This window comes from Schistocerca americana, chromosome 1, assembly GCF_021461395.2.
Source record: "Schistocerca americana isolate TAMUIC-IGC-003095 chromosome 1, iqSchAmer2.1, whole genome shotgun sequence".
Taxonomy (NCBI): domain Eukaryota; kingdom Metazoa; phylum Arthropoda; class Insecta; order Orthoptera; family Acrididae; genus Schistocerca; species Schistocerca americana.
The window spans coordinates 1,090,516,906-1,090,544,129 of NC_060119.1; the positions used below are offsets into that span (position 1 = coordinate 1,090,516,906).

Genomic DNA, 27,224 nt, shown 5'->3' on the forward strand with positions numbered 1-27,224 from the left:
AAAGAAACAAAATATACATCAAACACATCAAGTTTTATTTTTCCTTTTCATCACACATGGTATTCAATAAATGTAGATTCAAAGATAAGTGTTCAGGAATGTGGCATCTGCCCAGGAATACATTGTCTGAAGCACCCAAGCACCTATTTATAGACATTCCACCCTTCGCATTTATGACTCCTTGAGCTCTGCTGGAAACACTTTCAGTAGAGTATCCAAATGTCTGTGGAGGAATGGCAGCCCATCCTTCCCCAAGAGCCAGAACTGTAGAAGGCAATGATGTTGGACGCTGGTGGACACTCGATATTCTAGCTCACCCCAAAGGTGATCCTTTGGGTTCAGGTTGGAACTCTGATTAGGGAAATCCATTTCAGGCATCTTATTGTCTACAAACCATTACCCAACAGAAGCTGTTTTATGACAGGGTGCTCTGTCGTTATAATCATACCTCCGAACTGTCCCTCTATTCTACTCTTGCGGACTGTCGGTGGTCTAACCCGGGACTACAGCTGGCAGAGCTGAAGCCAGGGCCCACCAATCCGTTTTTCGTCAGGAGGCTGAGCAAGTTCAATAGCGTCAAGGGGCAGTGCAGAGTGATACAGCAGTATTCGGAAGTATTCCTGTATTCAGTTAATTTACAGAAGCGTAATATCGGCGCGCCGCCCGCACGCTGTTCTCCGAGTCCACACGTCTCAGAACTCCCGTACTGCCGACACCGCTGCTGCAGTCATCAAGGCTGCCCGGCGATGGAAGTCAGCAGCGTTCGCGCGGTCGGCACCCGCCGAGGTGTAGCGACTGATGCCATTCTACTGCCCGCAATTCCAGAGACTGTTACAGTCCCTGGTCCCCACCACCCTCCGACCCATCTGGCATGCTCTGTCCGACCATGGGACGAAAGTGGTTGTACTGGTCATCCATGGTCCTTGGCCGCTGCTGCTCCCAGGACAGAACCGGACTCGAACCCATGTCCTCCTGGATGCTGTGCTGCAACTTGCCGCTAGTGGTGCTTGCCAGTTGGCAACACCTGCCGCCGTCTCTGGCGCTGTCACAGCGCTGCTGCGCCTCCCACAGTGTAAGCCTCGCCTGGATCCCAGTATGCCAGGTGGGAAGTGAATGTGGCCCGTCCTGGACCCAGTGCAGACCGCTGTCACTGACCTCCTTCAAGCAGACCTTGCCTGCCGTTCCGTCCCGCCCTGGCGTTGTTTCCCCAGGCGTGGAATACAGCCCGAACAAGCACATAGAAACAAAGTACAGGTTTACACAGAATATTTACAACATCGCTGAAAGACTGGCCCCTATAATTGCAGACCAGCACAGGTCCGACCTGACTCTCGACTGACCTGGCACACCTCTCAAGCTAAAAGTGCCTGACTATTTATACTGCTTTTCCCTTCGCTTCTGACATAGTGTCAGAGAGAGACAGAAACTTTGGCAGGGGTAAATTTCCATACGTCAGCCACTCCCACCTCTGGCCTACTGCCTCACCTCATACATACCAATAACTTACAGCAACGCTGCAGTTCCCTGCCTCGCTGTTGCTCTACTCCAAACAAATCGTGCATGCAATACACCGCTGCAGCTTCGCGCCATTTTTACTCTGTCTGGCCTACTAGCTGCCGACTATTACCACACACTGTCAGCAGCCACAGACTACATCACCCAAACGCGCCTTTACCAAATTTTAACAAAATTCCCCTTCTTACGACTAAGACTGATACTAGCGCAGCACTACACAGTAGATAATGCTGTAAAATGTATTCATAATCGGACCACACCCTACCCACGAAAAGCACCCCAATACCATAACACCACATCCTCTACACCTCACTGATTGCACTTCATATGACTGCAGAAAACGTTCTGCAGGTCTTGGCCAAACCTTCCATGTGACTGCCACAGGGTACACAGCGATTCACCACTACATCACTTCATATTACTGGTCTCCAGTCATTCAGTATCCACTGGCGTCGCTTAGCATTAACTATTAAAAATGTGTGGCTTATGAGTAGCTGCTTGACAATTCTACGCCTTTTTTTTTTAACTCCCCAAGGACAGTCACGGTACTTGCTGGACTGCTGGTAGCATTTGGAAATTCATGAGAGATTTAAAAATTTTCTTTTTAAAATTCAGTCTGAAACGTCCCCTTTGAACAATTATACATGACTGTGCTTAAACTGACACACAATATTTTGTTAGCGCAACGCAATCTGACTTTCAAAATTCCCTACAAAAGAATGGCCCTGACTAACATTAAACTATACCTTTCACAAATCACTTACCTCACAAAAATCTTCGCTGCTCAAGCTACTGCAATACAGCGAGCGCCACTACTGCCAGCTAAATAAAAGATTCAAACTATGGAAGGCACTAACTACTGATAGGGATAGTTAGCAAATGAAAGATATTAATAGAGAACAAACAATGTATTTACCTTGATATCATCATACATAAATATAGCAGTTCATGACAAATTTCAAAACTCCGCCATCTCTCTCCCCACATCCACCACTGCTGGCGGCTCACCTCCAACTGCGCAACGCTACGCGCTGTTCACAGCCAGCTGCCTAACACTATAATGGCGAGTATTACAACAATGCAAAGCAGCCACAGACTGCACACAGCACAGCTAGTGATTTTCATACAGAGGTGGCGTTACCGATAAAAAACCTAAACAGCCTACTTACAAGTCTTGATCACACCACGTATGTGACAAGAACATAGGTGACCGCTTTCGGTCATATCACATGACCAACATCAGATCTGTAATTTAATTTAGAAAGTAATAGAAACCTTACTAGATTGACAATAAAATATGACAAAATGGTTATAAGCATAAAATGCAATAGGACGTGTTATACCCATGGCACCCTTCGAAGATGGTAGGTGGAGCACTCTTCTCAGCTGCTGTGATGTCAACTGGTGCCAGCAAGTGACGATCACACGCTTAAGTACGAAGATGCTCCGCCTACCTCTTCTCCCTCCACCTCACGTCAACCAATCAGAATAAACTGGGTTCACATAATCGTCAAAACGTAAAAAACAAAGTACAATAATAACATAAAAATAGTTATGTATAAAATATCTCATTACAACCACGGAATTACTTAAATATTGTATAAAATATCAATTAAAAGGTTTAAAATAACTGTGCAGACGATGTATACTCAGTGTGCCCTCTATGGGCTAAGGTGGTACTACCACAATGGTTTCAAAGTCAACGATGTTGTGGAGATCTTTGGCATTGCGGCATCATATTGATATGTGAGTTGTGACTCGACTGCAAGTATACATCTATGCCAGATTCAGTCTGCCTTTCTTATATTACCTTTATCTGGCACTGGAGATATATGTAATTATGGAATGATCAGCTACAGAGTGGTATGATATTACATATATTTTTTTAAAATGTCATAAAACTGATTTATTAAAAATGGAGTCATATTTCGTAATATTTCTAGTTGGAAGTTTAAAATCGTGATATTAATATTTACGTACTGTCCTAAGGTACATTTCTGCCGTGGATACAACTGGGTCCTATGATTTTCTGAACAATGGTCATGTGATATGACCAAAACCGGTCACCTTTGTTCTTGTAACATACGTGGTGTGATCAAGACTGAATTTTAAAAAGAAAAATTTTAAAAATCTTTGATCACTGTTCCAAAAATGTTTATTAAAATTGTTCATGAGAGATTCGTTTCTCTGCTTCAATGTGATTCTTAAGAATCCTCTGCAATTGTCGACGGTCCTTGCGCGTCAGTATGTGGGGTGTGGCTGGTTTTGACTTAGCTGTGGTTATTCCTTCACCTTTCCACTTCCCAAACATCACACAGTTTACTTCCACAGCTTGAGACGGGCTGAAATAGTTTTGTACTCAGGTGACATATAATGACTAGTCCATTTTCGAGGTCACTAACTGCTCTTTACAGACTCGGTCTCCTGTTAGGCTTCTCTACTGACAGGACAGCCCTCACCGCCTTATTTTAAACTAGTCGGGTCGCCTCTCCTGACATCTAGTGATGAATTCCGCATTATACGGTGGTTTCCGGACACTGTGTGGTACTTTTTATTCCGAACATAGTCCTCTAAGCAAGGCATTAGATTTTCTCTATTACTGCCTGAATTGATAGTTAATGAAATCTTACTCGACACACATTAAAGTGCTTTATTGGGCATGGTTTTCATGGCCCTATTGGAGATGGTGTCACCTCGTCTTTCTCCCAACATCGAACTGTGTCCCCCAGACGGTTATAGGAGGGACCTACAGATCAGTATACAAGTCATTGCCAGAGGTGCAAGAAGCGATAAAGGACAGATAAGTTCTAGAACCGACTGAAGACTCCATGACAGACCTCTGTATTTATAGTTTGATAATCACTGAACAACCAACCCGCACACTTTGTTACTTAGGAAAAATCTAAATGTGTCATTTTAATAATTTTTGGGTAGTATCCAATCATTTGAAAATTGTCACAGTCGCAAAAGAAATGGCGCAAAAGACTGTGGGTAAGTTTTAAATGTAATAGTGAATCCAAATTATTCAAAGATCGTAACTAGAGAATGTAGGTAAGTTTTAAATGTAACAGTGAATTAAAATGACACTAAGATGGCCTCAGAGTGTTAGCCAATTCAGTGAATATCTTCAGGGCATAATAATATTTCATAGCATGACGTGTCACCGAAAAAAGTTATTGTAGCTTTACGTTGAAATACAACGTTATTGTACACCCACTGATAAGCTCTAATAAAGTGCCAACAAATAAGTCGTATTTACCAATTTGTAGAAGATTCACCTAAAAAAATATCCCCTTACGACACATAATATCAGTGGGCCATGTGAGTCAGCAACAACGAACACTCTACCAAATAGGTGAGGTTTCATTCCACCAATGATCTGTCTTGGGATCCAGTCTTGGGATCTTCTTTTGATCAGTTCCATGCATTCGATGATGTCACTAATTTTACACGTGATGAAACATCTAGAAATCATAGAATTTCAGCACAAAAATACTTCACAAGCTATCACCTCTCCCAGAGATTACTAGCACAAAATGCAGTTTGTTACAGACCAAAAATTACAGCACATATTTTAACCATGTAGTTAATATACAAAAATTAAATACTTACTTCCGAGAAGAAATAATTTATAGTATCGGATATGTGTGTTTGGTGAAACTTGTCTTTACCAGGATTTAAGCTGTCGTGCGTATAAAAATCAATTTGCTTTTTGCAGAATGCCATGAGTAAGCAACCTTAGCCAAGACTCTTCTACAGCGGAGCGTAGCGAGCACCTTGACAACCAGGAAAAGAAGCCAACATGGAGAACATTCGCTAATGGCCATCGCAGCATTTGCCATGTTCGATAAAAGAAAGAAGGGAACAACTGAGTATTTCCTAAGTAACAGAAAAGCATCAATAAAATTATGACAAATATCGAACATGAGATACAACTAAATTGCATTATGGAATAAGTACCTCTAGGTCTATGAAAAGGAAGAATAACATATCGAATTAGATCTCTGGCAAAAAGACATGAACGGATCCCAAGCATGTTGTTGTTGTTGTGGTCTTCAGTCCTGAGACTGGTTTGATGCAGCTCTCCATGCTACTCTATCCTGTGCAAGCTTCTTCATCTCCCAGTACCTACTGCAACCTACATCCTTCTGAATCTGCTTAGTGTATTCATCGCTTGGTCTCCCCCTACGATTTTTACCCTCCACGCTGCCCTCCAATACTAAATTGGTGATCCCTTGATGCCTCAGAACATGTCTTACCAACCGATCCCTTCTTCTGGTCAAGTTGTGCCACAAACTTCTCCTCTCCCCAATCCTATTCAATACTTCTTCATTAGTTATGTGATCTACCCATCTAATCTTCAGCATTCTTCTGTAGCACCACATTTCGAAAGCTTCTATTCTCTTCTTGTCCAAACTATTTACCGTCCATGTTTCACTTCCATACATGGCTACACTCCATACAAATACTTTCAGAAATGACTTCCTGATACTTAAATCTATACTCGATGTTAACAAATTTCTCTTCTTCAGAAACGCTTTCCTTGCCATTGCCAGTCTACATTTGATATCCTCTCTACTTCGACTATCATCAGTTATTTTGCTCCCCAAATAGCAAAACTCCTTTACTACTTTAAGTGTCTCATTTCCTAATCTAATACCCTCAGCATCACCCGACTTAATTCGACTACATTCCATTATCCTCGTTTTGCCTTTGTTGATGTTCATCTTATATCCTCCCTTCAAGACACCATCCATTCCGTTCAACTGCTCTTCCAAGTCCTTTGCTGTCTCCGACAGAATTACAATGTCATCGGCGAACCTCAAAGTTTTTATTTCTTCTCCATGGATTTTAATACCTACTCCGAATTTTTCTTTTGTTTCCTTTACTGCTTGCTCAATATACAGATTGAATAACATTGGGGAGAGGCTACAACCCTGTCTTACTCCCTTCCCAACCACTGCTTCCCTTTCTTGTCCCTCGACTCTTATAACTGCCATCTGGTTTCTGTACAAATTGTAAATAGCCTTTCGCTCCCTCTATTTTACCCCTGCCACCTTTAGAATTTGAAAGAGAGTATTCCAGTCAACATTGTCAAAAGCTTTCTCTAAGTCTACAAATGCTAGAAACGTAGGTTTGCCTTTCCTTAATCTTTCTTCTAAGATAAGTCGTTAAGTCAGTATTGCCTCACGTGTTCCAGTATTTCTACGGAATCCAAACTGATCTTCCCCAAGGTCGGCTTCTACTAGTTTTCCATTCGTCTGTAAAGAATTCGAGTAGGTATTTTGCAGCTGTGACTTATTAAACTGATTGTTCGGTAATTTTCACATCTGTCAACACCTGCTTTCTTTGGGATTGGAATTATTATATTCTTCTTGCTCACCAGATGGTAGAGTTTTGTCAGGACTGGCTCTCCCAAGGCCGTCAGTAGTTCCAATGGAATGTTGTCTACTCCGGGGGCCTTGTTTCGACTCAGGTCTTTCAGTGCTCTGTCAAACTCTTCACGCAGTATCGTATCTCCCATTTCATCTTCATCTACATCCACTTCCATTTCCATAATATTGTCCTCAAGTGCATCGCCCTTGTATAGACCCTCTATATACTCCTTCCACCTTTCTGCTTTCCCTTCTTTGCTTAGAACTGGGTTTCCATCTGAGCTCTTGATGTTCATACAAGTGGTTCTCTTATCTCCAAAGGTCTCTTTAATTTTCCTGTAGGCAGTATCTATCTTACCCTTAGTGAGATAAGCCTCTACATCCTTACATTTGTCCTCTAGCCATCGCTGCTTAGCCATTTTGCACTTCCTGTCGACCTCATTTTTGAGACGTTTGTACTCCTTTTTGTCTGCTTCATTTACTGCATTTTTATATTTTCTCCTTTCATCAATTAAATTCAATATTTCTTCTGTTACCCAAGGATTTCTACTAGCCCTCGACTTTTTACCTACTTGATCCTCTGCTGCCTTCACTACTTCGTCCCTCAAAGCTACCCATTCTTCTTCTACTGTATTTCTTTCACCCATTCCTGTCAATTGTTCCTTTATGCTCTCCCTGAAACTCTGTACAACCTCTGGTTCTTTTAGTTTATCCAGGTCCCATCTCCTTAAATTCCCACCTTTTTGCAGTTTCTTCAGTTTTAATCTACAGGTCATAACCAATAGATTGTGGTCAGAGTCCACATCTGCCCCTGGAAATGTCATACAATTTAAAACCTGGTTCCTAAATCTCTGTCTTACCATTATATAATCTATCTGATACCTTTTAGTATCTCCAGGGTTCTTCCATGTATACAACCTTCTATCATGATTCTTAAACCAAGTGTTAGCTATGATTAAGTTGTGCTCTGTGCAAAATTCTACCAGGTGGCTTCCTCTTTCATTTCTTAGCCCCAATCCATATTCACCTACTACGTTTCCTTCTCTCCCTTTTCCTACACTCGAATTCCAGTCACCCATGACTATTAAATTTTCGTCTCCCTTCACTATCTGAATAATTTCTTTTATTTCATCATACATTTCTTCAATTTCTTCGTCATCTGCAGAGCTAGTTGGCATATAAACTTGTACTACTGTAGTAGGCATGGGCTTTGTGTCTATCTTCGCCACAATAATGCGTTCACTATGCTGTTTGTAGTAGCTTACCCGCATTCCTATTTTCCGATTCATTATTAAATCTACTCCTGCATTACCCCTATTTGAATTAGTGTTTATAGCCCTGTAGTCACCTGAGCAGAAGTCTTGTTCCTCCTGCCACCGAACTTCACTAATTCCCACTATATCTAACTTTAACCTATCCATTTCCCTTTTTAAATTTTCTAACCCACCTGCCCGATTAAGGGATCTGACATTCCACGCTCCGATCCGTAGAACGCCAGTTTTCTTTCTCCTGATAACGACATCTTCTTGAGTAGTCCCCGCCCGGAGATCCGAATGGGGGACTATTTTACCTCCGGAATATTTTACCCAAGAGGACGCCATCATCATTTAATCATACAGTAAAAGCTGCAGCATAATATCGTGCATTTAGATTCCTATTTAATTTTACAATTACGTTGATGCCCGCTGCGAAACTTTTCTCTGTTTATTCTGAGAATTACGAGCTGCTACGCCATACGTTAAACGTATGTCTGCAAGTTCTTGTAACGAGCAATGCTACCATCTTCGGCAACCAGTCATGATGGTTTGTAAACAGAGGTTCCTGTAACGAGCAACGCTACCATCTTCGGCAACCAGTGATGATCGTTTATAAACAATGGTAAACCCCGTGTTGACAGACGACTGATTTTTGTCTTTCAAGGAACTACCACCATTGTCGAATCGGCATGCAGTACTTTGTTATTGTTGTGAAAAGTAACCTACAAACTTATACCTCACATGCATTGCTCATTTAACAACTTTCACAGCCAAAAATATCCATTTATGGCCATTTCATCGTATTCTCAAAATACTTTGTTTACGATATCCTGCCATCTGTTTCTTTTTCTTCAGGCACACTGTGTATGAGAGCGAACAAGCGGTTTGTACGCATAGAGTTCAAGGATAATGAAATTGGTGAAGTTCTCAAAATACTTTGTTTACGATATCCTGCCATCTGTTTCTTTTTCTTCAGGCACACTGTGTATGAGGACGAACAAGCGGTTTGTACGCATAGAGTTCATGGACAATGAAACTGGTGAAGTTGCAGATGGGATAATCACTGCCATTGGTTCAGGAAATACTGTTCGTAAACTTCTAGTATGCATTTGTGGCGAATACACAGTGTCTGGACACTTATTAGCGATCATTAATATGGAGTGTGTCCACTTTTTGCCATTATGACAGGTAGACCTATGCTATGGACACTTTCAGTGAGGTATCTGAAGATCTGTGAAGGAATGGCAGCTCATTCTTCCTCAAGTGCCGAAAACAAGGAAAGTAGTGATGTTGGACGCTAGGGTCTGGAGCGGTGTCGATACTCCATTTCACCCCATGTTTCCCACCGGGTTCATATCGGGACTTTGGACAGGTCAGTCCATTTCAGGAATGTTATTGTCCGCATACCATTGTCTCAAAGGCGCTACTTTATCAAAGAGTTCGTTTTCGTGGAAATTACGGAGCTCAATGCATCTTAACACCGGCAGTAAAGTTTCATAACTGGACTGTTAATGAATGGTTCATAGGACAGATCGGCGTCTACGCGCCATGATGAGAAAAGGTATGAGGGAATGACCTAGGAGCCCAACACTGAAAAAAATCTGAATTGGTCATTTTTGAAACAAGAGAACCATAAATTTTACGCAAAATGAGTATTTATGTCCTGGTCTTCTTTACGGGTAGCCACAGCGATCTGTATACAAGCGACGTAATTACATCTAGCTGTGCATGTTTTTTGTGTCTGGTAAGTTTGTGTTAGATTTAGAAACAACGTGAGTCCTGGAGTTCTTGTGTTTTTAATCTTAGCGAGGCAGCTCCGTTGACAGTGCTGTGTGATCTTTTTATTCAACTCATAAGATTTGTCATTGCTGAAGGGTTGGTTATCTTTTGGGCAGAACGGAAGATTCTTGGTCTTGGTCATCTTATGTGATTACAAAGTGCAAGTTGATAATAGTTTTTTTTAAGTTCTGTGATAATGGAAAATCCCACACACAAAAGAGGGGTGTGATGAAATGAAGCTGAATACAAGAATGAGGTAATTAAAAGAGCACGTGATCAAGTAAGTGAACACATAAAACGATGCAGGAAAAATAATTCCGGAAAGAAAAACAGTTGAGAAATAGAATTGTAAGAACGCATGTTTTAATATATTCATCTTTATAAGACAGATTTAATAATTTCAAGAGCAAAGGCGAGCAGGATATACTCATATATTTACAAGGTCTCATCGCCTCTAACAATGTACGAAGACGTCGTCCATCTAAAAATGTATCATCCATTAAGCGTAGTCAGACTTTTATATACTTCATACTCAATGACGAAAGGAAGGCGGTCTGCCAGAAGGCATTTAGAGCTAGCTTTCCTTGGTCTTAAGGGTGACAGCAGACTCCGTCGTCTAAGAGAAGTCTCCAGCTGATTTAAGATGAAAAAACCCCAGAGCAAATTCAAAGACTGCCGAAATTAAGACGCTCATTCATCAACATACTGAGTCTTTTCCAAGAAAACACAGTGACTATTCCTCCAAGGTAAAAATTATCTTGATGCAAAGTTAAATGTGAAAATCATGTTTCGATGTTGAAGGAAAAACATCGTGTCGTAGACATTACATATCAGTATTATGCTAAATAATTCAAAAACCTAGCCGCGCGGGGTAGCAGCATGGTCTAGGGCGTCATGCCACGGTTCGCACGGCTTCCCCCGTCGGAGGTTCGAGTCCTCCCTCGCGCATAGGTGTGCGTGTTGTCCTTAGGGTAAGTTAGTTTAAGTAGTGTGTAAGCCTAGGGACCGATGACTTCAGCAGTTTGGTCCTATTGGAACTTACCACAAATCTCCAAAATTTCCTAATTCAAAAACCATTCTCACCTCAGTTTTGGGAGGCAGGAAATGCTTGCTGTACATGCGAAGTCTTGCAACGAGTCCGTTGCAAGTTACAAACGGAAAAAAATTTGTTCGCCAAAGATCTGCAGTGGATAGTACGATGCGTGTCGAAGAGCATGGAGAGAAAAGTGTTTTGTTTCACGGTGTGACGCTTTCTACGATCTCCTTAGGGAGTTTATTGTACCTATCCACATGTTATAAACTGGCTTTTTGTTTTATTGTTAACTTTAATTGCTCAGACCGAGGACATACCAACACTCATACCCGAATACACAAACACACACACAAACACACACACATACACACAACTTCAATTTTGTCTGAGGAAGAGGACAACATTCTTCAGAAATAAATTGAAATACACTGAGGAAAAAATCGGTACGCCACGAAGTAATTATCCGAATGGGACGGAAATCAGTAAAGATGATGTGTACATACAGATGAACAAATGATTACAGTTTAAAAGAACGAGCTTCACAAATGGAGCAAGTCAGTAACGGGTTGGTCCACCTCTGACCCTTATTAAAGCAGTTATTCGGCTTGGAGTTGACTGATAGAATTGTTGGATGTCCTCCTGAGGGATATCGTACCAAATTCTATGCAACTGGCGCGTCAGATCGTCAAAATCCCCAGATGATAGGAGGGCACTGCCCTTAATGCTACAAACGTTCGCAATTGGGATGCGATCCGGCGACCTTGCTCCCCCTAGGTAGCGTTTGGAAAGTACAAAAACAACAGTAGAAACTGTCGCCTTGTGCTGACGGGCATTATCTTGCTGAAACATAAACCCAGAATGGCTTGTCGTGAGGGGCTACAAAACGGGGCGTAGAATATCGTCGACGTACCACTGTTCTGTAAAGGTGCCGTGGACGACAACCAAACGGGTCCTGCTATGAAATTAAATGGCGCCCCAGACCATCACGCCTGGATGTCGGGCTGGTATCTGACCGCTGTCGGAGGCCTCTCAAGACACGACTTCGTAGGTCATCGGGGCTCAGCTCGAAACAGGACTCATCAGTGAATATAAAAATATTCCTCACACAATAATTTAATAGACAGATACATTAGGGAAGAAACAGATATAATAAAAGAACTGGGACATATGGAAAATACCTCGATCAAACCCCATAGGATAAGCGATTAAGCTAAACGAGCTAATTACATTCTAACCAAAGAATTTTTACTAACTAAAGTTCGCACACATGTGAGAACGGTGGCCTCACATAAATTTGGGGACTCAGACAAAAACTATTGAACTACTATTAATTTAAGTGGTGCGAACGGAACGTCGAATACTGTAACTCACGAGAAATCAACATAAACATTTAAAGTCGGAGCGTGTATTTCCCACTTTCAGTCGCGTAGCAAACTAAAGTTCGTTAATCTGAATAAATACCGCAATAAACATGCAGTACGTTCTTGACCCACAAATATAAATACCAAATGCAGCGAATAATCACAGTCACAGCTGCCTCAAATCCAAAACACGAAGTTGAAGGTCGCGAAGTCACGCAAAAGGAATCGCCAGAACATAATCACATGATAAGTTAAAGTCCGTAACTTGCGGTCACGAAATTATTCATACGTAAATTTTCAAATATCTCTGTCAAGCGCGGCCCATGGCCGGACAGCCTCTCGACAGAAAAATGTTCGCCAACACCGACAAAAGCTTGCTAACAAAAGACACAGCTCAAACAACTGTTCACCAGCAAAAGACCATGCACGCTTTCCTGTTCGTTTTCAGTACTCTTTATGACGTAGGGCACTACTGAGTCCAAGTTTGTTACGTAAATAATGACCATCATTCAAATTTAAAACTAATTATAGATAGACATATGACAGTAGAAGAAGAGAAAATTATTATGGTCCCTTTGAAACCTCTGCTTGAAATATCGACACAGTATCAAACAAATTATTAGCGAAGTTCACGTATGCATGGCTTACAATGTGACAAGACTTAACGTAAAATTTATAAGTACTTATCGATGGCAGACTGCTAATGCTCCTGCATTAGGGACATTAAATATGGGTTTTGGAAATACACACTGTCTTCATACTTCGTGTAACTGTGGGTGGCCATTAGCATTTGGCACATTTGCATATCATATTTTAATAAATCATTTGTAATTTTCTGTACATGCACCTGTTTTAAACGTTTTTTTGGTGATTGCTAACATTGTCTGCTTTCATACATCACAGCCTCTGCTCAGATTTCTCCATTGGTTTATGTTGTCAATTTTATAAACTACTGCAGTTAAAAATAATAACTTGCATAATATTATGTGTAGAATTATGCATAAATCTCCAATAAGTTTGTCCCGTCACCGTGATTAATCTGTTGCATTTTTTTTTTTTTTTTTTTTTTTGGTAGCATGTTTGTACGATTTGTAAAGTTTCTTCGGTAAAATATGTTATATTAGATACTTTCGTTTTGACCATCTTAGCTGCCATTGCCTTTTGTCCATCTCTCTCAACCAGTGTGCATGGTACCGTCGCGGGAAAACTCATACTGTCACTTTGGCATTTGAATTACACATTGACATAACCTGCCCTTCTTGCTTAGCCTGTCTTGGCCAACCTGGTGCGCCACCAAAACCCACCATCACCCCTCGTGCCATTAGCTGGCTACTCATAACACCGCTTCGTATTGCACTTAACCATGTTAATTGCAATAAGAAGTAGCACCAGACTTCGTCGCTATTACTTATTTTGTAGCATACATCCCTACTTGTTCCAAAACTAGTGTGTTGCATGATTCAGCACAAGTACTAAGCGGAACGTACAAAACCGTAAACACTGGCTTAAATATATACGCCTATGTAACATAAACAAACAAACAGAATTAAAAAGAAAGGTCCATTCCTGGGCTCGTTAAATCAGCATGTTGCTGGTGAAATTACACCATTCAGTGCGACTTTTAAATTGTTTATATATTTTTAAGAAATAATAACACAAGCAACACTTGACTGCAACTGCGTGTCAGTTTTGCTCATTGGTATTGTCCTGTGAAGATGCCAGGTGGTCTTGCATCCAGACTTCATTAGTGTAGCTGTATACACGCAGCAGTGCTCCTCTCGTCATCCAAACCATGTCCTATCAAATATACAACAAATGACACCAACTAATGATTGCTCAATCTATTCTTTCCATGGCTATCCAGTGATTAGTCTATTTCAACCCTTTCCTGGTTCACCAGATACCGACTATTGTAATTTCTCCGAAGAGATTCATCGAGGCAAAAAGACAAATGCCCGGAAATACAAATTTAAATAAGCTACACATAACTGTTACGCTCCAAATGAGAAAACTTTAACTTTGCGCAACTCGATTGTGACGCACAGTCACTCGTTTCTCACTTGTGCTTATGACACTTCATAAACAAACACCAAACAAATTAATTAATTCTTAACTAACACCCATATAAATAAAAAACAAAATTTACTCTAATCCTGGATCATCAACTAACCACAACACTTACTACAGGAAAACTCACAAATGTAAACCTACGTACTTACTTGGATGCACACAGATCAAGAATATACCCCCTTAAATGTACTACTATTTATCTACTATTACTAGATAAATATGAAATGGTGAAAGGAATGAAAGAGAAAGTACAGAACATAATTAAATCATCGCTAACACTTGGTTTAAGAATCATGAAAGAAGGGCTGTGTGCGTGGAAAAGACCTAGAGAAACTGGAACAGATAGGTTTTTCAATAGTAAGACAGAACCAGATTTTAGATTACAAGGCATTTTCGAGGCCAGATGTGGACTCTGGTCACAATTTATTAGTTATGAATTGTAGATTAAAAGTGAAGAAATTGAAAAGAGGTAGGAAATTACGGAGATGGAACCTAGATAAGTTTATAAAACCAAAGGTTGCTGAGATTTTCAGAGACTGCATTAGGCAACGATTGATTAGAACAAGGGAAAGGAGCACACTAACGACGAATTGATAGTTCTGAGAAATGAAATAGTGAAGGCAGCAGAGGATCAAGCACATGAAAAGACAAGGTCTAGTAGAAATCCTTGGATAACACATGAGAAATGAATTTAATTGATGAAAAGAGAGAATATAAAACTGCAGCAAATGAAGTAGGCGAAAGGGAATACAAACGTCTAAAAACTAGTTAGAGAGGAAGTGCAAAATGTCTAGAGGTCAAATGTAAAGCTTATATCACTAGGGGAAAGACAGGACCGCCTGTACGAAAGTTAAAGAGATCTGTGGAGAAAGGAGAAACAGCTGTATCAATATCAAGAGCTCAGATGGAAACCAGTTGTAAGTAAACAAGGAAAAGCTGGAAGGTGGAAGGTGTACATAGAGAGTCTAAACAAGGAAGATGAACTTCAAGGCACACTAATAGAACTGGTAGTCGACGTAGATTGGTGATATGATACTGTCAGAAGAATTTGATACAGCAGGGAAAGAGCTAAGTGGAAACAAGGCCCCAGGAGTAGAGGACATTCCGTCAGAACTGCTGACAACCTTGGGAGAGCCAACCATGACAGAATTCTTCCATGCGCATGATGTGTGAGACAGGCGAAATACCGTCTGACTTCAAGAGGAGCCGCGCGGGATTAGCCGAGCGGTCTCAGGCGCTGCAGTCATGGACTGTGCGGTTAGTCCCGGCGTAGGTTCGAGTCCTCCCTCGGGCATGGGTGTGTGTGTTTGTCCTTAGGATAATTTAGGTTAAGTAGTGTGTAAGCTTAGGGACTGATGACCTTAGCAGTTAAGGCTCATAAGATTTCACACACATTTGACCATTTTTAACTTAAAGGAGAATATAATAATTCCAGTTACAAAGAGAGCAGGTCCTGACAGGTGTGAATATTACCAAACTATCAGTTTAATAAGTCCTGGTTGCAAAATAATAAAACGATATATTCATAGCAGAGTGGAAAAATCGGTAGAAGGCAACCTAGAGGAAGAGCAGTTTAGATTCCGGGGAAATGTAGAAACACGCGATGCAGTACTTCTGTTAGAGGGTGGATTAATGAAAGGCAAACCTACATTTATAGAATTTATGGACTTAGACAAAGCTTTTGACAGTGTTGACAGGAGTACTCTCTTTGAAATTCTGAAGGTAGCAACTGTAAAATACAGGGAGCGAAAAGGTATTTACAACTTACACAGCAACCAGACGGCAGTTATAAGAGTCGAGGGACATGAAAGGGAAGCAGTGACTGAGAACGGAGTGAGACAGGGTTATAGCGTATCGCTGATATTATTCAATTTGTACATTGTGCATGCCGTAAAGGAAACAGAAGAAAATTTTGCAGAATGAATTAAAGTTCAGAGAGAGAAAATGAAAACTATGAGGTTCGTTGATGACATTTTAGTTCCGTCAGAGACAACAAAGGTCTTGGAAGAGCAGCTGAATGAAATTGGTACAGCAGGGAAAGAGCTAAGTGGAAATAAGGCCCCAGGAGTAGAGGACATTCCGTCAGAACTGCTGACAGAACTGTGTCTTGAAAGTAGGATATAAACACAACATAAACAACAACAAAACAAGGATAGTGAAATGTAGTTTAATTAAATCAAATGATGCTGAGGGAACTAGATTAGGATATGAGACACTTAAACTAGCAGACGAGTTTTGTTATTTTGGCAGCGAAATAACTGATGATGGTCGAAGTAGAGAAGATATGAAATGAAGATTGACAATGGCATGGAAAGCGTTTTTGAAGAAGGGAAATTTGTTACCATCGAATATAGATTTAAGTGTGAGGAAGCCTTTCCTGAAAGTATCTGGATGGATAGTAGCCATGTGTGGAAGTGAAATATGAACGATAAGCAGTTTAGACAACAAGAGAATTCAAGCTTTTGAACTGAGGAACTACAGAAGAACGGTGAAGATTAGATGGGTAGAACACATAACTAATTAGGAGGTGGTGAATAGAATTAGAAAGAAAAGAAATTTGTTACACAATCGGACCCGAAGAAGGGACTGGTTAGTAGGACACATTCTGAGACATCGAAGGATAATCAATTTAAGTTGGAGGGCAGTCTGGGGTGTAAAAATGGTACTGGGAGAGCCTTCTAACTTTTCGTTACTTCCATTCCTTAGGAATTAGAATCTCATGAATCTTTGCATAAGACATCCAGTCATTTATGTTACAATTTTCCTCCTTTCTCTCTATACGTTTACTACTTACCTTTTTATCGAGAACCATACGACCTCTGCCGTCTTAAAAAAAGGGTGCTTCCACTAATTCCTTAGGGCAAAATTTATTAACAGCACTTGCATCACCATTATTAACTCCCAAATCGCTAATCAACTCACCATGTACATTAATTTTATCACCATGTACACCCACTGGTAAAGGCACAGCATTTATCATCATCACAAGTCTTTGTGCCCATTACTGAGCATCGTCAAATCATGAAGAATCTCCGTGCTGGGTGTAACCAGCTTCTCTTAGAGCCTGCTGAAGAGGTAGACCAGAGATCATGTTGACCGTTTCATCTGCCTGCTCACTGCTCTTTCCCTGAGTCTCTTTCCTTCAGTCTTCCCTTCCATGATTATTTTCTCTAGAGTTTCTCCATCTCAACTCATAATATAGCCAAAGAAGTGTAGAATTTTTTGGCTGACACAAGAAGAAAAGCTCCGGAGATACTAAATTGCTCAACCATGGAAACGTCTGTTCTTCTTTCAGTCCATTTTATGTGCACCATCGTGCGCCATCATCGAAACTCAGATGCATCAATATGCTGCTTGTTTCTGGCCTTATGGGTCCATGTTTCATCGCGAATAAAGAAGACAGAAAACATGAATGTTTCAACAAGCCCTGCCTTTTTAGTATTCGCTATCACTCTGCTCTGCCTGATCTTTGTGAGCTTCTTTATAGCCATTTGTCCTGGAGATATGTTAAGATGAGCTTTTTACGCGTGGATTTGTCCGCATATGCATATATTCAACATATACCACACATATTTAACATTTTACACCGATATTTGTTCCTATATTTCACCAGTATCTCTAGCGAATTTTGCCCAGCAGTTTCGTTTTCGTCCAGTGCAATGATTATGACGTCGTACCTGCTTTTGCAGATATGTCCATTGCTATGTGTGGATACTGTCTGCGAAATGTGCTGTGTGTATAGTTATTAGTAAAGAAGTAATAAATAAAAACGACATTCATGATGAGACAATTTTTTACGCATCTCAGTGTTTTTGATGCTATATCGCCTAAATTACGAATTGTGCGATTAACTAATTTCGCTGGTGCATTCAGTGGTATAATATGTGAATACCGCCTGCAAAATGTGCCCTGAATACAATTCATAGTAAAGAAGCATGGTGCACCATGGGCAACAGATGAAAAGGTTGAACAACGGCTGTGGAGATGTGTAAGGACAAATAGACGTGCAACTGTTGAGTAACTGACTGCCCAGATGAGCGAAGGGTCTACCAACAGTGTATCCTCAACGACCGTTCAGCGAAGGTTGCCCCTAACAGGCCTCCACAACAGGTGCCCGGTTCATGCACCAATGATAGCTGCTGTTCATTGGCGAGGAAGGCAGCAATTGGGAGAGGACGTCTATTGGTGGCCATAGGTGGCTTTCAGATCAATCACATTTTATGCTCCAGCGAACAGATGGCCATTTGCATGTACAGCTTGTAACATCTGAAAGCGAAGGTTCCAGGCCAGAGGAGGGAGTCTTATGACCTGGGAATGTTTTGGTGGCTTTCCCTGGATCATCTCGTCATTCTGGAGTGCACAATAGATCAACATAAGCATGCGTCGATATCTGCAGGCCATGTCAACTCCTATATGCAGTCTGGTTTTCCTCAGCACGGTTGCATCTACCAGCAGGAGAATGCAACGTGTCATACAGCTGGCAGTGTGTATGCGTGGTTCAAAGAGCACCACTATGAGTTTACTGTGCTCCCCCTGGCTACCGAACTCTCCGAATTTAAACCCAGTCGAGAATCTGTGGGACCATCTCGATCGGGCTGTTCGCGGCATGGATCATCAACCGAGAAACCTAGCAAATTCTTATATCGCAGCCATTCATGAACTTCATGTTCCCGAACAACGATGGCATTATTATGGATGATAATGCAGCATGTCAGCGCGCCACACTTGTTCGTGATTGGTTTGAAGAACATTCTGAACAACTCGAGCGAGTGATCTGGCTTCCCGGGTTTTGCCACCTCATTGTAGATCGACATTACCAGGAGCTGCAAAACACAGGCGACTAATACTAGAGGAGGCCGCTCGGTTGGCCGTGCGGTCTAATGCGTGGCTTTCCGGGCGGAAAGGAGCGCCTGGTCCCCGGCACGAATCCGCCGGGCGGATTTGTGTCGAGGTCCGGTGAACCGGCCAGTCTGTGGATGGTTTTAGGCGGTTTTCCATCTGCCTCGGCGAATGCGGGCTGGTTCCCCTTATTCCGCCTCAGTTACACTATGTCGGCAATTGCTGCGCAAATAAGTTCTCCACGTACGCGTACACCACCATTACTCTACCACGCAAACGTAGGGGTTACACTCGTCTGGTGTGAGACGTTCCATGGGGGGGTCCACCTTGGGCCGAACCGCACAATAACCCTGGGTTGGGTGTGGGGCGGCGGAGGGGTGAAGTGGACTGCTATAGTCGCCGTGGGGTTGTGGACGACTGTGGCTGCGGTGGGGACGGAGCCTCTCCGTCGTTTCTAGGTCCCCGGTTAACATACAATACAATACAATACAATACTAGAGGAGCGTAACTGATGCGATGTATGTCTCTCTTCGGTGTCTTGCCTACTGTGCGCTCCCCACTGTCCGCAGCGTGCCCGGCTTTCACGTTCCCGTGCACTGGCGCCGGAACGGTGAGCTGCCTGCCCGACTACGAGCTGTGCAACGCAGTGGTGTCGTGCGCCGACGCCAGCGACGAGCCGCAGTGGTGCCGCGTGCCGCCCCCGACCGCCGCCGCCTCCCGCCGCCGCCTCCGGCTGCGCGCCCGCCCCCGCACGGGCCCGCGCTGCCCCTTCCGCTGCGACAATGGCCGCTGCCGCTCCACCGCCATCCTCTGCTCCGGCCGCGACGGCTGCGGCGACGCCAGCGACGAGGCGCAGTGCAGGGTCTGCAGTAAGTCTCAGCTCCCCACCAAATAACTTCAGTCTCGTATGCAAACACAGCCAGCGCTCAACCTGGAAGGTATACCTTCCTCGCTATCAAACAGAATAGACAAAATTGTTTTTTGTTTCTTTAATATCATGTTGTTACTAGGTCGCTTTCTGGTCTTTCTGTCAGTTCAGTACAGATTTTGCAATTGATTTTAAACTAACTTCCCAACGAGCTAAAGACTAGTTTTAAACCTAGCTCAGAACAGCGTGAGAATAGAATATTAACTCGCATTCTTGGCGCTCTGTCCAGTAGGGTGAGGATGGGGATGAAAACGTTTAGTAACACCTGACAACTAGGCTGCCCCACACAAGCTGTGTGCATGCATTCCAGATGGTCCATGAGCAGACAGGCTTGGCAGAGCAGAGAGAGGGAGAAAGAGTAGATAGACAGAACATTCTTGAATGAGATTTTCACTCTGCAGCGGACTGTGCCCTGATATGAATTTTCCTGGCAGATTAAAACTCCCAGGAAGTTACATATCAGCCCACACTCCACTGCAGGGTGAAAATCTCATTCTGGAAACATCCACCAGGCTGTGGCTAAGCCATGTCTTCGCAATATCCTTTCTTTCAGGAGTGCTGGTTCTGCAAGTTTCGCACGAGAGCTTCTGTAAGGTTTGGAAAGTAGGAGACGAGGTACTGGCAGAAGTAAAGCTGTGAGGACGGGACGTGAGTTGTGCTTGGGTAGCTCAGTTGGTAGAGCACTTGCCCGCTAAAGGCAAAGGTCCCGAGTTCGAGTCTCGGTCCGGCACACAGTTTCAATCTGCCAGGAAGTTTCAGAACATTCTTGTCTATCTGCCTGTTTGGTGCAATTTTTGGAAATGATTTTAAATTAACTTCCTGATGAGCTGAAAACTGATTTTAAACATAGCTCAGTAATGGATGGCAATGCAATATTAACCTGTATTCTTGTCAGTATGTTTGGTAGAGGTAGGGGAAGGGGGGGGGGGGGGAGGAATGTTGAGTAATGCCTGACATCTAGGCTGCACTGCAAGACCATTGTCCTGTGCAGATGGTATCGGAATGCATTTCAGTGGATGAGTTTGACTGTGCAGAGACAGGGGGAAGAGGAGATGGGTATTACATTTTTGTAGATGGATACAACATTGTTGTCTGTCTTTCTCTTTGGTAATTTTTGCAAATGATTTTAAATTAACTTTCTGATGGGCTAAAGACTTGAAACTTAAAGCAAAGCTCAAAGGTGGATAACAACCCAATATTAACATTGTTGTTGGTCTGTTTGGTAGGGTTGGGGTGAAAACGTTAGGTAACATTTGACATCTGGGCTGCCCTGCACGATCGGCGTTTTGAATTTCAGGTGGGTTATGAGCAGGCAGATATGCACGGCAGAGAGAAAGATGAAGAGGAGATGGATATCACATCCTTGTTTGTATTTATCTTTGTTCCAGGTTTTGCAATTGATTTTAAACCAACTTCACTATGAGCTAAGGACTTGAAATACTTAACATAGTTCAGAACTGGATGACAATGCAAGTCTTGTGTGGGGCGGAGGGTATTTTGTTTACCACTGGCATTTCCCCCCACTTTCTGTCCCAGTCGCAAATGGTTTGCTGGAAGAACAAATGCTCAAATCTCTCTAATTTTTACTTTCAGTCTTGTTGTGAGATATGCTTAGCTGAAGTAACGTTTAGCCAGGAGAAGAGAAATTGAAATAAAGCTGAAATTTACCACATTGTCAAATTTCACACACTCAAGACAAAAAGTAGAAAATAATTTTAAATAAAAATGAATTTTTAATTGACTATATTTTGAATTGGACTAAAAAATATTAAAAAAATTCTCATAATCTCATACAGACTCCGAGTCCCACACAGATTGACCACAAAATTTGTCACTGTCAATTTTAAATAGCTTTGGAAGTACTTGTGAGATTTAAAGCGGAAAACGTGCGGTGCACGGAATGCGTGTGTCTGTGAAATCTTAGGGGACTTAACTGCTAAGGTCATCAGTCCCTAAGCTTACACACTACTTAACCTAAATTATCCTAAGGACAAACACACACACCCATGCCCGAGGGAGGACTCGAACCTCCGCCGGGATCAGCCGCACAGTCCATGACTGCAGCGCCCTAGACCTCTCGGTTAATCCCGCGCAGCACGGAATGCGTACCTGGTGCATAATAGTTCACCGCTCAACTGATACACTGCTTATTAACTGATGTCCGAATATTCAGTCTCCTTACTGAAATCAATTGTATGTGACCGACATTTTTTTTTTGTTTCAAATCTTACAGGTATTTTTACAGCTATTTAAAAGTCGCAGTCAAAAATTTTGAGGACTACTTCTGTGGGATTAGGATTCTGTATGGGGCTTGGAGAAATTATTTTGTACTTTTTAGTCCGATATAAAAACGCGTTATATCAAACATTCACTCTCGTGTAAATAATATTTCTTACCATCCTTGTGATAATCATCATCTCATAAGTTGCGATTTTTTAAACATCTTCATATGACACACTTATTTTTTAAGAAAAACGTCATGCCAGTTGTCGATAATAAAATTTACTGCAGACAAACATTGTTTTGTACATTTTAGTGTTGACAAGGTAATATATTTTACTACTTGACAACAATCACATATGGTCTCTTTCATGCTATTTCGAGCCATTGGTTTTCTATCAATGTAAGCTGATTTACACTGAGGTGGTACAAGTCATCGGATATCTCCCGATACCTTGTCGGACATCCTTTCGCGTGTCGCAGCAACTTGATGTGACATGGATTCAAAAAATCGTTGGAAATCCCCTGCAGAAACACTGAGACATGTTGTGTCTATAGCCGTCCATAATTGCGAATGTTTTGCGGGTTTGGGGTTCTGTGCACAAACTGGTCTTTCGATTATGTCCCATAAATGTTCAATGGGATTCGTGTCATGTGATCTGGATGGCCAAATCATTCGCTCGAACTGTCCAGAATGTTCTTCAAACAAATCGCGAACAACTGTGGCCCAGTAACATCGCGCACTGCCATCCATAATAATTTCATCGTTGTTTGGGAACGTGAAGTCCACGAGTGGCTAAAAATGGTTTCCAAGTAGTCCAACATAAGCATTTCCAGTCAATTATCGGGCCAGTTGGACCAGAGGACGTAGTCGATCCCATGTTAACACAACCAACACGATTATGGAGGCACCAGCAGTTTGCACAGTGCCTTGTTGACAACTTGGGCCCATTGCTTCGTGGCATCTGTGCCACACTTGAAACCTACCACCTGCTCTTGCCAACTGAAATCGGGACTCATCTGACCAGGCCACAGTTCTCCTTTCGTTTAGGGTCCAAGTGATACGGTCACGAGCCCACGAGACGCGCTGCAGGCGATGTCGTGGTGTTACCTATGGCACTCGTGTCGGTCGTCTGCTGCCATAGTCAGTCAACGCCAAATTTCACCGCACTGTCCCAACGGATAGCCAGCCAGGGTGGCCGATCCGTTCTAGGCGCTACAGTCTGGACCCGCGTGACCGATACGGTCGCAGGTTCGAATACTGCCTCGGGCATGGGTGTGTGTGATGTCCTTAGGTTGGTTAGGTTTAAGTAGTTCTAAGTTCTAGGCGACTGATGACCTCAGAAGTTAAGTCCCATAGTGCTCATAGCCATTTGAACAATTTTTTTCCCAACGGATACTTTCCTCGTACGTCCCACATTGATTTCTGTTGTTATTTCATGCAGTTTTGCTTGTCTCCTGGCACTGACAACTCAAAGCAAACGCCGCTGCTCTCGGTCGGTAAGTGAAGACCATCGGTCACTGCGTTGTCCGTGGTGAGGGGTAATGCCTGAAATTTGGAATTCTCGGCACAATCTTGACACCGTCGATCTCGGAATATTGAATTCCGTAACGATTTCCGACATGGAATGTCCCATGCACCTAGCTCCGCGTTCAAAGTCTATTAATTCGCGTCGTGCAGCTATAATCACGTCGGAAATCTTTTCTCGTGAATCACCCGCGTGCAAATGACAGCTCCGCCAATGCATTGCCGGTTTAGATCTTGTGTGCCTCATGCTACCGCCATCCGTATATGTGCATACCCTACCCTATGACTTTTTGTCACCTCGGTGTATACCTGCGACGTAACCCTCTGGCCAACGTTACGGGCGCTATGTATTCGGAACGCACGTATCAAATGTGTTAGCTGAATGCTGGTAGCACTTTGGAATTCACAAGCGTTTCCTTCCACTGATTCATGCGATTTCTTACAGCCAGTATCTGCAGTGCTCGACGATCTTTGTCCGTCAGCACATCAGATCTTTCTGGTCTTAGTGTAGCTGTGATTGTGTTTTCATGTACGGTCGAATTCTGGCAAAATAGTCATGTGTGGGATAAGCAGCTTTGGCCGCTCTCTCTATGCATACACACTAAGGTGACAAAAGTCATGGGATACGTTCTAACACCGTGTCGGATCTCCTTTTGTCTGGCGTAGTGTCCCTAAGCTTACACATTACTTAACCTAAGTTATCCTACGGACAAACACACACAGTCATGCCCGAGCGAGGACTCGAACCTCCGCCGGGGTCAGCCGCTGCAGCAAGTCGACGTGGCATGGAATCAACAAGTCGTTGAAAGTCCCCTGCAAGAGTATTGATCCTTTATACTCTACAGCCTTCCATAATTGCAAAAGTGTTGACAGTCCAGGATTCTGTGCACGAACTGAACTCTCGATTACGTCCTACAAATATCCGATGCGATTCATATCGGGCGATCTGGGTGGCTAAACCATTCGCTCGAATGGCTCAGAATGTCCTCCAAACCAATCACGAACAATTGTGGCACAGTGACATCACTCATTGTCATCCACAAAAATTCCATCTCTTGCTCGGGAACGAATGACTGCAAATGGTTTCCATGTAGCCAAACAAAACCATTTCGTCTCAATGATCGGTTCAGTTGTACCAGAGGACCCAGCCTGTTCCATGTAAACAAAGCCTTCACCATTACTGAGCCACCACCAGGTTGCATAGCGCCTTGTTGACAACTTCAGTTCAAAATGTTCAAATGTGTTCAAAATGGCTCTGAGCACTACGGGACTAACATCTGAGGTCATCAGTCCCCTAGAACTTAGAACTACTTAAACCTAACTAACCTAAGGACAATACACACATCCATGCCCGAGGCAGAATTCGAACCTGCGTCCGTGGCGGTCGCGCGGTTCCAGACTGTACCGCCTAGAACCGCTCGGCCACCCTGACCGGCTTCAAATGTGTGTGAAGTCTTATGGGACTTAACTGCTAAGGTCATCAGTCCCTAAGCTTACACACTACTCAACCTAAATTATCCTACGGACAAACACACACAGCCATGCCCGAGGGAGGACTCGAACCTCCGCCGGGACCAGCTGCACAGCCCATGACTGCAGCACCTCAGACCGCTCGGCTAATCCCGCGCGGCTGACAACTTCAGTCCATAGCTACGTGGGTTCTGCGCCACACTTCGACCCTACCAGCAGCTCACCTCTTACCAGATAAAATCGGGCCTCATCTGACTAGACTACGGTTTTCCAGGCATCTAGGGTCCAACAAATACGATCACGAGCCTAGGTGAGGCGCTGCAGGCGACTTCGTGATGTTACCAAAGGCACTTGCGTAGGTCATCAGCTCCCACAACCCGTCAACGCCAAATTTCGCCACACCATCCTACAGGAAACGCTCGTCGTACGTCCCACAGTGATCTCTGTTGTTATTTCACGCACTGTTTCTTATGTGCTAGCAACTCTACGCTGCTCTTGACCGTTAAGTGACAGCCGTCGGCCACTGCGTTGTCCGTGTTGAGAGGTAATGCCTGAAATGTGATATTCTCGGCAGAATCTTGACACTGTGGCTGTCTGAATGTTGAATTCTCTAACGATTTCCGAAATGGAATGTCCCATGCGTCTAGCTCCAACTGTCATTCTGTGTTCTAAGTCTCTCAATTCCAGTTGTGCGGCCATCTACATCTACATCTATACTCCGCGAGCCACCTTACGGTGTGTGGCGGAGGGTACTTATTGTACCACTATCTGATCCCCCCTTCCCTGTTCCATTCACGAATTGTGCGTGGGAAGAACGACTGCTTGTAAGTCTCCGTATTTGCTCTAATTTCTCGGATCTTTTCGTTGTGATCATTACGCGAGATATATGTGGGCGGTAGTAATATGTTGCCCATCTCTTCCCGGAATGTGCTCTCTCGTAATTTCGATAATAAACCTCTCCGTATTGCGTAACGCCTTTCTTGAAGTGTCCGCCTCTGGAGCTTGTTCAGCATCTCCGTAACGCTCTCGCGCTGACTAAATGTCCCCATGACGAATCGCGCTGCTTTTCGCTGGATCATGTCTATCTCTTCTATTAATCCAACCTGGTAAGGGTCCCATACTGATGAGCAATACTCAAGAATCGGACGAACAAGCGTTTTGTAAGCTACTTCTTTCGTCGATGAGTCACATTTTCTTAGAATTCTTCCTATGAATCTCAACCTGGCGCCTGCTTTTCCCACTATTTGTTTTATGTGATCATTCCACTTCAGATCGCTCCGGATAGTAACTCCTAAGTATTTTACGGTCGTTACCGCTTCCAATGATTTACCACCTATGGCATAATCGTACTGGAATGGATTTCTGCCCCTATGTATGCGCATTATATTACATTTATCTACGTTTAGGGAAAGCTGCCAGCTGTCGCACCTTGCATTAATCCTCTGCAGGTCCTTCTGGAGTACGTACTAGTCTTCTGATGTTGCTACTTTCTTGTAGACAACCGTGTCATCTGCAAATAGCCTCACGAAGCTACCGATGTTGTCAACTAAGTCATTTATGTATATTGTAAACAATAAAGGTCCTATCACGCTTCCCTGCGGTACTCCCGAAATTACCTCTACATCTGCAGATTTTGAACCGTTAAGAACGACATGTTGTGTTCTTTCTTCTAGGAAATCCTGAATCCAATCACAAACCTGGTCCGATATTCCGTAAGCTCGTATTTTTTTCACTAAACGTAAGTGCGGAACCGTATCAAATGCCTTCCTGAAGTCCAGGAATACGGCATCAATCTGCTCGCCAGTGTCTACGGCACTGTGAATTTCTTGGGCAAATAGGGCGAGCTGAGT

At 43.0% G+C, this 27,224-nt stretch overlaps 1 protein-coding gene across 1 annotated transcript in view; it reads left to right on the top strand.

The window, feature by feature from the left end:
* The window catches only part of LOC124617943 (mucin-6), a 441,809-nt gene that overhangs the window by 391,574 nt on the left and 23,011 nt on the right, over positions 1-27,224 (top strand). Inside the window, exon 7 of the mRNA XM_047145304.1 lies at positions 19,798-20,097. Coding sequence (XP_047001260.1) covers positions 19,798-20,097 — 300 coding nt within the window. The remainder of the gene's footprint in view (positions 1-19,797; positions 20,098-27,224) is intronic.